Here is a 12,395-nt window from a genome sequence, read left to right as displayed (position 1 = left end):
GATAAGTTAACAGCCAAATGCCATAATTTAAAAATATTTAATATCTGCCATGATTGCTTCTTGGTTTTTTCACTATTTTTTCCATAGAATGTGAACTCAATTGCATAACACTGTCAAATCAGTTTTGTGTCTAAATATAGCAGACACATAATAGTAATTATCCATAAGTGAAATTATCCTTAAACTCTAAATTGTGAGGGTTAGATGGGAGATTACTAAATAAATCTTGTTTCCAAGCCATGAAACTTAAAGAGGGAGAGAAAGCTGTTATAAGGTTCAAAAGGCTGAGCAGTGATGTGGCCAGGCTGAGGCATGGAGAGAGATGAAAATGATTGTTGTTTTGAAGGCACAGGACAGAGCAGTTTGAAAATTTCTCCAAAGTCAGGCATTCAGTGTGGTTTTATTAGGTTTTGTTTTGTTTTTTTTTTGTTTGTTTTGTTTTTTTTTTTTTTTTTTTGAGAGAGAGTCTTGCTCTGTTACCTGGGCTAGAGTGCAGTGGTACGATCATAGCTCACTGCAGCCTCAAACCCCTGGGTTCAAGCAAGCCACCTGCCTCAGCTTCCCTCCTGAGTAGCTGGGACTACAGGTAAATGCCACCACACCCAGCTAATTTTTCTATTTTTTTTTTAAAGAAAGGGTTTCAAATTCCTGGCCTGAAGCAACTCCCACCTCAGCCTCCCAATTTGCTAGGATTACAAGTTCGAGCTGCTGCACCCAGCTGCTTTTTTAGTTTTTGAATTTAGTATTGTTTCCAAAATATCTAAATTTCAAATAAAATGTAAAGCTGTTTCAAAATGTATTCAAGTTACTTTAGGCATCCATGCCACTGTGTCTCTGTTTGAGAAAATACATACAAAACAAATAACATAGGTAAACGTGATTGGTAAGGAGTTCTTTGTCAGTTGTGGTTGGTAGTAAATAATCTGTTCTCTGTGTTAGTGTTCGCAGGGAAATGGACAGTGATGTAGAGACCATGCAACAGACAATAGAAGATTTGGAAGTAGCCAGTGACCCTTTATATATGCCTGACCCAGACCCCACCAAATTTCCTGTTAATCGAAACTTAACCCGAAAGGCTGGATACCTTAATGCTAGAAAGTAAGAAAACTACTGTTATTTTCACATGCTGTATATCATGTAAGGCAATGCCAAGTGAATATAATAAATAACTGATATTGTCTGCCAAATTGTCTTGATTTTACTAAAGGTTGAACCTTTTTAGTAGTGTTAGCATTTATGTGACCTTTTTGACAGATAAGGTACATGTATACTTTTCAGAAGTAAAATTCTACCTAGATATTTATTGAGTAATTAGAATTATAAAAGTTAAACCAACTGGAGTTTAAATAAATCTCTGATAACATATGAATGCTATTAAATATCATTTATCATACCGTAAAATACAAGTAATTACAGCATCAAGTCAAATTTTAGTTTTCACCTGACAATAGGATGAAGCAGGTTAACCCTGGGAGTCAAATAAATTTTTTTGTTTTGAATTTATCCCTTAGAAGTTGAACTATAACCCCTATTTTATAGATTATCACTATAGCAGCTGCAATTTGATAATTTCCAGCCTTGTTTTGGAAACGGCATACATTCACACAAGTGAGTCAACATACATGAATTTATTTTAGAGACTGAAAAACATATTTATGTTTTCTTGGTACCTTGCTGCCTTTTTGCAAACTATTTCTTATTGCTTTATCTTGTGTCTGGCTGATGATAAGGAGATTTCAGGTGTGTAATTATTAAAGCATGAATGTGCTTTCTTTGTTTAGTAAAACAGGCTTGGTGTCATCTACCTGGGACAGACAGTTTTACTTCACACAGGGTGGAAACTTAATGAGTCAGGCCCGTGGGGATGTAGCAGGAGGCCTGGCCATGGACATAGACAACTGTTCAGTGATGGCTGTGGATTGTGAAGACAGGCGATACTGTTTTCAGATCACCTCTTTTGATGGAAAAAAGTTAGTATTTTTTCCTGCTATTAATAATGTCTGTCATATTTTAAACTACTGAAATGTAGGATAATTCCTTTTTATTCAGAAATGTTATAGATATTCCAGACTTACATACTAAGATAATTTGCTCCTTAATCTTGTAGAAATGTGTTTAATTTTTGTTTTTGAATTGATTAGATGATATCTTAATGTTTTGAGGTTGTCAAAGCAAGGTCATATGATAAAGACCTGTGATTTCATGTTAAAAGACTGGAACCAAAAATCCTGCATAACATAGGGAAGACAGCACAGGTTAATGGAAAGAATCCCAATCCTGGGATCAGAAAGTTCAAATTCTGGATCCATTACTTACTGTGTGGACTTAAACAAGTGACTTGACCCCTCTGAGCTCCATTTTCTACATATAAAATGTAGGTAGGGGAGTTGTAATCCTTACTTGGTAAATTGTTATGAGGAATAGAAATCTAATATATGTAATGTGCCTAACATATAGTAAGTGGTAACAATAGTGTTATTTTTAAATGTTAATCAAATATTTGATATTATTTTGTTCATTAATGTTTATAATGCCATTTTGAAAAATTTCTATTACCTTTGCATTAAATGAGAATCTTTAGCATTTAGAACAAATTTTCAAAAAGCATAGAAAAATATAAAAAGGAGTATGAAAAAAACCTATAATCTCATTAACCAGAAGCAACAATTAACTTTTTGATCTGTTGCCTTGTAGTTTTAAGTACATTTTTTAAATAGTTGAAGAAATATTTTATATATAATTTGGATCTGTATACTTACTAAAAACGTAGTGGCTGCATTATAAGCTATTTAAGGACATATATTACAATTTAAACATTTTCCTAATGATAGATTTTTAGGCTATCTGCAGTTTTTTCCATCTATTTAATTAAAATATTGTTTTTAACCTTTGAACTTTCGTAATATTCAGAAGCAGCCTCTGGGTTCCCTTGAAAGTCATTTTTCCCCTATATTTATGTACATTAAGATACTATAGAAATAAATAAATAAATTTGAACTTTGCCCCTTAAAGAAAGATATTATGCTCACTATCTTTTACCAAAATTTCAAATATCAAATTTGAAAATACCAAATTTCAAAATTTCATATTACTTTTTTTTTTGACAGAATCTCTGTTGCCCAGGAGTACAATGGTGAGATCATAGCTCACTGCAGCCTCAGACTCCTGGACTCAGGCAATTCTCCTGTCTCAGCCTTCCAAGTAGCAGGGACTACAGGTGCATACTATCATGCCCACCTAATTTTTAAAAAAATTTTTTGTAGTGACGAGTCTCCCCATGTTGCCCAGGCTTGTCTTGAACTCCTGGCCTTAAGTGATCCTCCTACCTTGGCCTCCCAAAGTGCTGGGATGGCCTTATTTCATACTCCTTTTATATGATATATAATGAATGCCAATACTGTGTTTCACTTATCACACTAGATGTCCCTGTGTTCATTTATCAGAAGTACCAAATTGTTAATATGTTACTACAAATAGTTACATTTTTATATTTTCAGTTTTTTGGCTAATGGTTAACATGATTTCTCATTTCATATTCCTGGTGTGATGCAAAATTAGAATTATTTTTCTCTACCTTTTAAAATATTAACATCTATAGGAAAGCTAAATATTACTGCATTAGTGATTAATATACTGAAATTTTTTATTTAACCCTATTAAAGGAAAAATAATAATGAAGTAAAGTTAGTTATTTCTATTAGGATCAATGATTTGTATTTGAAATATATATGATAAGTACAGAAGTTGAAGTGCATTGTCTTAGTTGTTGAAGCGTACCTTTATTGTGGTCTGTCTTCAGTGGATTAGTACCTGTTTCTTTTGATACATTTGGCATAGATAGCCCAAATCAGAGCTGTTAGTTAAAGTCTGAGTCTTGGTGCCTGTGGTGGTCTCCTTTTCCTAAGATACTGTTGGCTGTGTTTTGTTTTTGTTTTTTAATACTGATTGGTTTTTACATATACTGATACCATTAAAGATAAAAAGTTCTCTCAGATCATGTTCAAAGTACTTTTAAAAAGAACTCAGGCTCAAACTTCTTTTTTTCCAGATCTTCAATTTTGCAAGCAGAGAGTAAAAAAGACCATGAAGAGGTAAAATTTTATTTAGTTATTTTCTTCAGCAACATTTAAAAATACTCTTCTGATAACAAAACACATATTCATTGTGGAAATTTTGGAAAATCCTAGTTAATTAAAAATCCTTTTTTGTAAAAGTCTATTGTCCTCAAGCAACAATCTTAAGTTTCTCACAGAATTTTATAGCTGGTAGACCTTAGTGATCATCTCTCTGCTATCTTAAAAGCTCAAATTCAGAAATGACCTTGTGACTGTTGCCATCTGGCATGCTGTCAGTATCATGGGAACGACAGTTTATTCCCTTCTCTCACTAACCCTCTGAGACACTATCTGCTGCAGTAAGAACATAGTGGCAGCAGATGTGGCACGGCAGGAAGCAACTAGGGCTTAAAACTTCGGGGAAATGAAAGACAGAAAAACAAAAATTTGGGAGTGTCTGTTCTTCCTCATGAGTCTTTTATTTTTGGCTCCATTTTTACTACTAGTACACCAAATATGGAAGGTAAGGAACTAGCAAGAACTGATGCTTCAAAAACTTTGTCTTGAGAAATATTCTTCCATGAAAATATACCTTAGCTTGATTTTGAGCCTTTTTATCCTGGTGTTATAATTGTGTTGGCAAAAGACAAATTTGGAAATTCTGCAGAGATCTACCTTTATTACTTCTTGTGGAAAAAAGTTAATATTAAAATTTGATTTTGGTCTCTGAGGAACACAGACAAATGTCTCTCTGCTCTCTGCATGGTTTACCAAACAAAATATTTGTTTAGTTTAGTGAGGTTCATCAGCCACTGGAATCCTTGAGAGTGAAGTAGAAGATGTGCAGAAGAGAATGTTTTCTATGCTAATTATTCATAAACTTGAAAGAAGGGAGGTAGGTAAAATATATTCACCAGGAATATATTTATCTCTTAACTTTTTTTCATTGGTGTTAATTACGATACCTGAGCGCACACTGTCTTGTTTGGTGGGGATTATGGGGGGAAGTGATATAAGAAGATAAGTGTAGACTATTAAATTGTAATTTAGTATGATTGCTACATTTTTATTTCCTTGTATGAAATAAATTTTGGATCTTTAATAAATCTGCTAAATGTTCTCTTGTATTATGCATATGTTTAAATAATTACTAACACTACTGAATGTTCTCTTATATATGTACCTTCCTTATAAGGTGTCTTATAAGGAAGATTATGTGTTAATTCTAATGAAACTTCTGTTTCAATTGAATATTGAACATCATTTACCTTTAGAGGAGAAACTTTGTAGATAAAAATTACTAATTATATTTTTCTGTTCTCTTGCAGTGGATCTGTACAATAAACAACATATCTAAACAAATATACTTAAGTGAAAATCCGGAGGTAATATTTTTATTTTGTTACCCAGATCTAGCAAAATTGAATTCTGTGGCTTACATGCTTTTATTAAGTCATAATTTCTCAAGTTCTGTCATTTTTTTAATTTAATCTTGAATAGGTAGCTTTAATGTACCATGTATGTAATGAGTGATCTTCTTAGAACAATAATTTCGAAAGGTACTGAAACCAGTCAACCAACAAATATTTACCGGGTATTGACTGTTTAACTCTGTTGAGCATGTGGAGAAGGGAAATATAGAAGAAAAATAAGCCATGGCCTCTGCCTTCCACGAGCCTATCTGTATGAGGAAACAAAACTAAAACTTTAAGTAACATTTCAGATAAAACAGGATAGAATTGAAAGCATATGGTAATGGCTTCAGTTTTGAGAATATTAGGATCAGTGTGCACTTTAGAAGAAGCCCTGTGGAGATGGTAGAAACCTGAGCTGGGTATGATTTATTTGAGTTTTGAGGAAAAGAAGAGACATTGCCGATAAGAAAATAAAAACAAAAGCACAAGTGCATAAATGGTATGTTTATGAAATGAGTGATGTAATTAGAGTTAAAAGTCTTGGTAGAGAATAATAGAAAACTGAAGTGTACATACAAATCACCTGGGGATCTTGTAAAAATGCATATTATGATTCAGTATGTCTAGGTTGGTGTAGCTTGAACTTCCAGTTTTGCAAATTATACCTTGAAAGCAAGGATATCAAAACAGATGAACCCTGCAGTGTAGACATAGCCATAGATGCAGTCCAAACATTCAGGGAGAACCCAGAAGTACAGAGAATTCTGGAAGGAATCAAGTGGGCCCAGATTGTAGTGTACTTGGCCCTACGACAAAAGCAGTCTTAGTGGGCCTGACTGTGCTGTGAACCCTAGCATCTCCCAGGGCTGGGCAGGGGCTGATGATTTCAGGTGAGGCTGAGAGGGCTAATTTCTCTGGGAGGCCCTCACTCTTCTAAATCTTAAACTGCTGTTGATGTGATGGTGGATTAGACAGGAGGGTCTAGACTAGTTTAGTAACTGCTTGATGTGTAGGATGAAAGAGATAAGGTAAAGATGATTTTCAGGTTTTAAACCCAAGGAAAGAGAAGAATAATTTGGAAAAGAAGAATTGTTCTGTTTTCATCTTAATGACTTTGAGGTACCTGCCAAGAAAAATGATTTAAATGCCTAGGGGGAAGTTTTAAACTAAAGAAACAAAAATCTTATGACATTCAAAATATTAGTAATTTGTTAGTTTTATAATAATGGGTTATATGAAAATATATAATTATATATTATTATAATAAATTATAAGTTTAATCTTAGAAAATCAGTACAAACTATAGGGAAGGTTTTTGCTTTTAGTAACTTGATCTCCTGCCAGTCTAGCTTTTCTTTTTTGTAAGGTTACTTGGGAAAAACAAAAAATAAAATGCAAATTAAATTATTTTATCACCCAGAAAATACATAGGGAATACAATGTTTGGATTTGACTAGTTCATACTTATAATCTTTTGCTACCAGTTATCAGAACTCTAATTTTTAGTTAGTATTTTCCAGGTTATCCAGAATTGTTTTATCTGTGTTAATGAGCATAGAAATTTTGATCAATTTGTGGCATTGTATTTGTATTTTTGCTAACTGTAAGGCACAGAAATGCAAAACTGTTTTGCGATTATTTTTTCTAATTTAAAGATCATTTTTAAAATTATGGTAAAAGCCAAATTTATCATCTTAACCATTTTCGAGTGTACAGAAGGGTAATATTAACTATATGTACATTAAAACAGATCTTTAAGTACCATTTTTATTCAGCCAGTCTTTTAAATGAAACAGTAAGTCTAAAATATTTCTAATGGAAAGCTTTCTTTCAAATTTTGGTCTGAAAATACCCATGATAACTTTATAAATTAATAAATATATAGATATTTCTGAGCATAAATATATTCTGGAAAATTATGAAAACTTTACCAGCATAGTTATACTAACTTTCATGTTTTGTGAATATTTCCTACTCCTTCTAAATTTCTTTATTCAATAAACGTCTGCTGTGCCAGGCACTGTGCTGAGTGCTAGCAATACAAACCTTAATCCAAAATATCTAGTAGTTAAAAATTTAAAGAAAAAACAATCTTTTCTTTAAAAATTTAATGAAAAAATGATTTAGAATAATTATGTATATTAGTAGAAAATAATCAGCTGTTTTTCTAGATTAAAGGAAGCAAGAGGAAACTTAAGTTTATAATGTTGTGAAGTTAATTATATTCCTTAATATTGAGATGAGAGAATGTGGAACTACTTTAGTAGCTCTAATTTGTATTTTAAGTGAACTCAAAAGCATTCTAACAATTCAGAGTTATATTCAAACTTTTGGTTTTCTCACTTTACTAATATTAGTCCTTTTTTAAAAAAAATAATCAAAATAGGAAACTGCTGCACGAGTAAATCAGTCAGCTCTAGAAGCTGTCACTCCTTCCCCATCTTTCCAGCAGAGGCATGAGAGCCTTCGGCCAGCAGGGTGAGTTACCACACTGAGAGCTATTTAAAGAACTATACAGGCTATTTAAAGTGTTTGTGAGCACTTTGATTTTAGCAGTACTGCTTATATTAGTACCAAATAGTTCCTTGAACAGAGGAAGTATATTTTCAAAATGGTAAATTTGCCAGTAGGGTGCTAAATAAATAATTATTTCAGATTTTCCTAGTGTTTCCAACTAAATCTCTAGGTTGAGGTGATTTATGTTTTTGAGTTTAATAATTGGAAAGAAAGAAGTCTGCTATTAAGTAGCTATGATTTGGGATTTGTTTTTATTGAAATTTGTTTTACTCTTCTCATTGACTTATAATACTATGTTTTCTTTTTTCATAGTTTGTTAAGTATTTGATTTCCAAAAGAAAAAACTAAATGCAGTGCCTTCTTGTTTTCCTTTGTTCTTAGGCAATCTCGGCCACCGACAGCGCGAACCAGCAGTTCAGGCTCCTTAGGATCTGAGTCCACAAATTTGGCTGCCCTCTCTCTAGATTCCCTTGTTGCCCCAGACACCCCAATACAATTTGACATAATTTCTCCTGTGTCTGAAGATCAACCTGGCCAAGCAAAAGCCTCTGGCCAGGGAGGCAGGTGGGGACATTGTGCTATGGTCTGTAAAGTTTATGATTCCATTTCTACATTTGAGAGTCATCTCTTACATACCAAGTGCATCAGCTATGTTATAGTTTTTTTTGTTTAATTACCTAACATAACTTTGTTAGGGAAGAATCATGCAGATTTTTAAGTCTTTTGCCTCAATTAAAGGAGTTAAGATAATGTAGTTTCAAAAATATTTACTTCTGAATTTCTTTTTTTTTTTTGAGACAGAGTGTCACTTTGTTGCCTTGGCTAGAGTGAGTGCCGTGGTGTCAGCCTAGCTCACAGCAACTTCAAACTCCTGGGCTTAAGCAATCCTACTGCCTCAGCCTCCCGAGTAGCTGGGACTACAGGCATGCGTCACCATGCCTGGCTAATTTTTTCTATATATATTTTAGTTGGCCAGCTAATTTGTTTCTATTTTTAGTAGAGATAGGGTCTCACTCTTGCTCAGGCTGGTCTCGAACTCCTGACCTCGAGCAATCCACCTGCCTCGGCCTCCCAGAGTGCTAGGATTACAGGCGTGAGCCATCGCGCCTGGCCTCCTGTTAATCTTAATGCTAATGTTATTTTAGAACCATTTAGCTTTGTTTGCTTCCAAAACCTACTTTGAATTGTACTTTTCTTCCTTCACTGTGGGTGTGCCACAAGCCATGCACACTAAGGAGGGAGACAGCTTCCACCTCCAGTTCACTTTTCTTTTGCATTGTTACTCATACCTTAAGAAATATAGGTTTAAAACTAGAAAATGTTCAAATCATCATAGTTGACTTGCAACTTGTACTTAGAGAACCAAAAAAGAGATTTTTACAATCCCAGGAAATCCTTGGCATTTTTCTCAAGCAGCTGAGATTGGAGCTAAATCAGTGTTCCTCTGTGCTAGCTTATTTAAATTCAAGAACTTTTGCAACAATGGTTTATTATAATGTTGATTTTTGTTGTGTGTGGCTAAACTTCTAAAATGTAGCAACATTGGGTGCCGTCTATTAACTCAATGTGTGAGGGCAGAAGCCATCATCATAGTAATTTGGTCATCAGTGGTGTTCCTTACCAGGATGGACCATTTTAAGAGTTTTTCTTTCTAAAATGTATGTACAAAGTTTTGTGACTCTTCATTTTAACTCTGGTTTCAATAATTAGATTTCTTCCACGTAACCGACCATATGTTCATATTTTTTTCCTCAACTTTTCAGGCGTACAAATCCATTTGGAGAATCTGGAGGAAATACAAAATCTGAAACTGAAGGTAAAACAGATGTTCAGTATTTTTTTTTTTTTTTTTTTTGAGACAGAGTCTCACTTTGTTGCCCGGGCTAGAGTGAGTGCCGTGGCATCAGCCTAGCTCACAGCAACCTCAGACTCCTGGGCTTAAAGCGATCCTACTGCCTCAGCCTCCCGAGTAGCTGGGACTACAGGCATGAGCCACCATGCCCGGCTAATTTTTTTTGTATATATATTTTTAGTTGGCCAGACAATTTCTTTCTATTTTTGGTAGAGACGGGGTCTCACTCTTGCTCAGGCTGGTCTCGAACTCCTGACCTCAAGCAATCCTCCCGCCTCGGCCTCCCAGAGCTAGGATTACAGGCGTGAGCCACCACGCCCGGCCTCAGATGTTCAGTATTTTAGAACTACTTCTCAGTAGTAAACTCTGTGAAGAATTTGTCGTTTACATTTGCTCTGCTACTATGCTCAGTTTTAATGTTAACTTCAAAGTTTTCTCTATTTACTCATAGTACACTTGAAACAACAGAACTTAATCTGACTTTAGATATTGTTACTCATACAGAATTATAGAGAATTTTAGAATATCATACTTTTGACTTCATAGTCAAATTCTCAATGCATAAGATATCCTTTAAGCTTTTCCTAACAGCTGATGTTTAAATTCTAGTACTGGAGCATAACTTATTTTTTCTTTTTCCTTGTATCTATTTAATATAATTTCAAACTGACAGAAAAGCAGTAATAGTGCAAGGAATTCTTTTTACCCAAAAACACCAATTGTTGAAGCACTACTCTTTGCTATTTGAATTTGAGACCTTAATTTTCCTATAATTTGAACACGGCAGTTAGGAGTTATTTCTAAATACCTCCCCTTTAGGTTGAATTTTTCACTGGGAAATCTAAAAGGAGGCAGCGTATTTTATTCTTTTGGAAAATAAATGTGGGACTTAGAAATGCATAACATATCTTGTTCTGTTATAGATTCTATTCTTCATCAGTTATTTATTGTCCGGTTCCTTGGTTCTATGGAGGTGAAATCAGATGACCATCCAGATGTTGTTTATGAAACGATGCGCCAAATCTTGGCTGCCCGGGCCATCCATAACATCTTTCGTATGACAGAATCACATTTATTAGTCACTTGTGACTGTTTAAAGTAAGTAATAACCCCTCCCTAAAAAACCTGTAGAAAAAGTTACATAATTTCACCCTAATTAAAATTTGTTTTCCAAATTTTTAATTATTATTGTAGGTTAATTGATCCACAGACACAAGTTACAAGGCTCACGGTGAGTTCTACAGATTTAAGCTTTGTGCATATACACATCTTACAACTTGATAATAATCCTGACCCTGTGTGTTCAGGTATGGTAGTAGCAATTATGATTGATCTTTAGCCTGTTACAATTAAATCTATGGCCATCTCCAAAAAGTTATAATTGAACATTCCATGTAACTTAAAAGAACACAATTTTGTGCGATATTTAGTGTTTACCCCTCAGTTAGGAAGCATGTATCATACACAACAAAGAACAGTAGGAATTAAAAGGTGAAGACGATTGAGAGTATTTTATAATTATCTATTTCAAATAGCTGCAAGTGTGTGTGTTTCTATTTGTTTATTAAAAAGACCATTTTTGTTACTGAATTGGACTTTGTAAAATGTGTTAACTAATAAAACAAATTCAGTATTTAACACCCTCTTGTTCTGCTTGGTAATCCAAACCAAGTATGACATTGTTTGTTCTTGGATTACCAGTCTGTCAAAAAAATTGGCTTTAATATTTATGATAATTTTAGAATTTAGCATGTTAGTTTGTTATATATAAGTGCTGTCGCAATGGTTTGAAAGATCTCATGTTTGCCTCTGATGTTTTCTGTGGCAGTTTCCATTACCCTATGTAGTTTTGTATGCTACACACCAGGAGAATAAGCGCCTTTTTGGATTTGTTCTTCGGACATCAGGAGGGAGAAGTGAAAGTAATCTGTCATCAGTCTGCTATATATTTGAGTCAAACAATGAAGGGGAAAAGGTACATGGCTTTTCAAAATGTTTCTGATGTTAAATACTTAATCATAATCACTAAGTGATTCTCACCAAGATTTAATAACAATTAAATTCTTATTAAATAAAATTACTAATAATTAAAAATTACATGATTAAATTCTTATGTGATTCTGACTGAGACTTCTGGAAAAAACGCCCAGATTTTGCCTCGTTCTACTGAGCTGCTTGACCAAAGCATGTTACTCTGAAGAGAGCCAGGCTGCTGGGTTGGGCCTTCTGACTCAGACCCGTGCCTCCCTGGCCACTGATAGCTGGTACGATCTTTTAGCTTCATTAATTTATCCTGGAAATGGAATATATTCCCATCATCAATCAGCCATTTTCAGATGTTTTCAGCTTGGAGCAGCTGATAATGTCACTGTTTGCAGCCTTACTATATCAGTAAAGAATTTGAAATAACAAGAAGTAGGGTACATAAAGTAGGTGAGAGCCTTGAAAGCTCACAGACTCTGAAGAAAACATACAAAGGCTTGGTTTGGGGGCTGGAGCATTCTTAAATTAGCTTTTGTTTGAAGCAATGTATTATGACTAGTTATAAAACTAGTT

At 34.1% G+C, this 12,395-nt stretch overlaps 1 protein-coding gene across 2 annotated transcripts in view; it reads left to right on the top strand.

Annotated features, from left to right (window-relative positions):
• The window catches only part of APPL1 (adaptor protein, phosphotyrosine interacting with PH domain and leucine zipper 1), a 30,459-nt gene that overhangs the window by 15,900 nt on the left and 2,164 nt on the right, over positions 1-12,395 (top strand). For both annotated transcript variants that reach the window (XM_045530446.1, XM_045530447.1), the window contains exons 10-19: positions 940-1,098; positions 1,782-1,970; positions 4,049-4,091; positions 5,384-5,440; positions 7,857-7,948; positions 8,369-8,551; positions 9,751-9,803; positions 10,763-10,937; positions 11,034-11,070; positions 11,668-11,814. In XM_045530446.1, the coding sequence (XP_045386402.1) occupies positions 940-1,098; positions 1,782-1,970; positions 4,049-4,091; positions 5,384-5,440; positions 7,857-7,948; positions 8,369-8,551; positions 9,751-9,803; positions 10,763-10,937; positions 11,034-11,070; positions 11,668-11,814 (1,135 nt within the window). The remainder of the gene's footprint in view (positions 1-939; positions 1,099-1,781; positions 1,971-4,048; positions 4,092-5,383; positions 5,441-7,856; positions 7,949-8,368; positions 8,552-9,750; positions 9,804-10,762; positions 10,938-11,033; positions 11,071-11,667; positions 11,815-12,395) is intronic.

Source organism: Lemur catta, chromosome 18 (genome assembly GCF_020740605.2).
Source record: "Lemur catta isolate mLemCat1 chromosome 18, mLemCat1.pri, whole genome shotgun sequence".
NCBI lineage: Eukaryota > Metazoa > Chordata > Mammalia > Primates > Lemuridae > Lemur > Lemur catta.
Note: the sequence above shows the minus strand (reverse complement) of the source record. Positions and strands in the feature narration are given on the sequence as shown.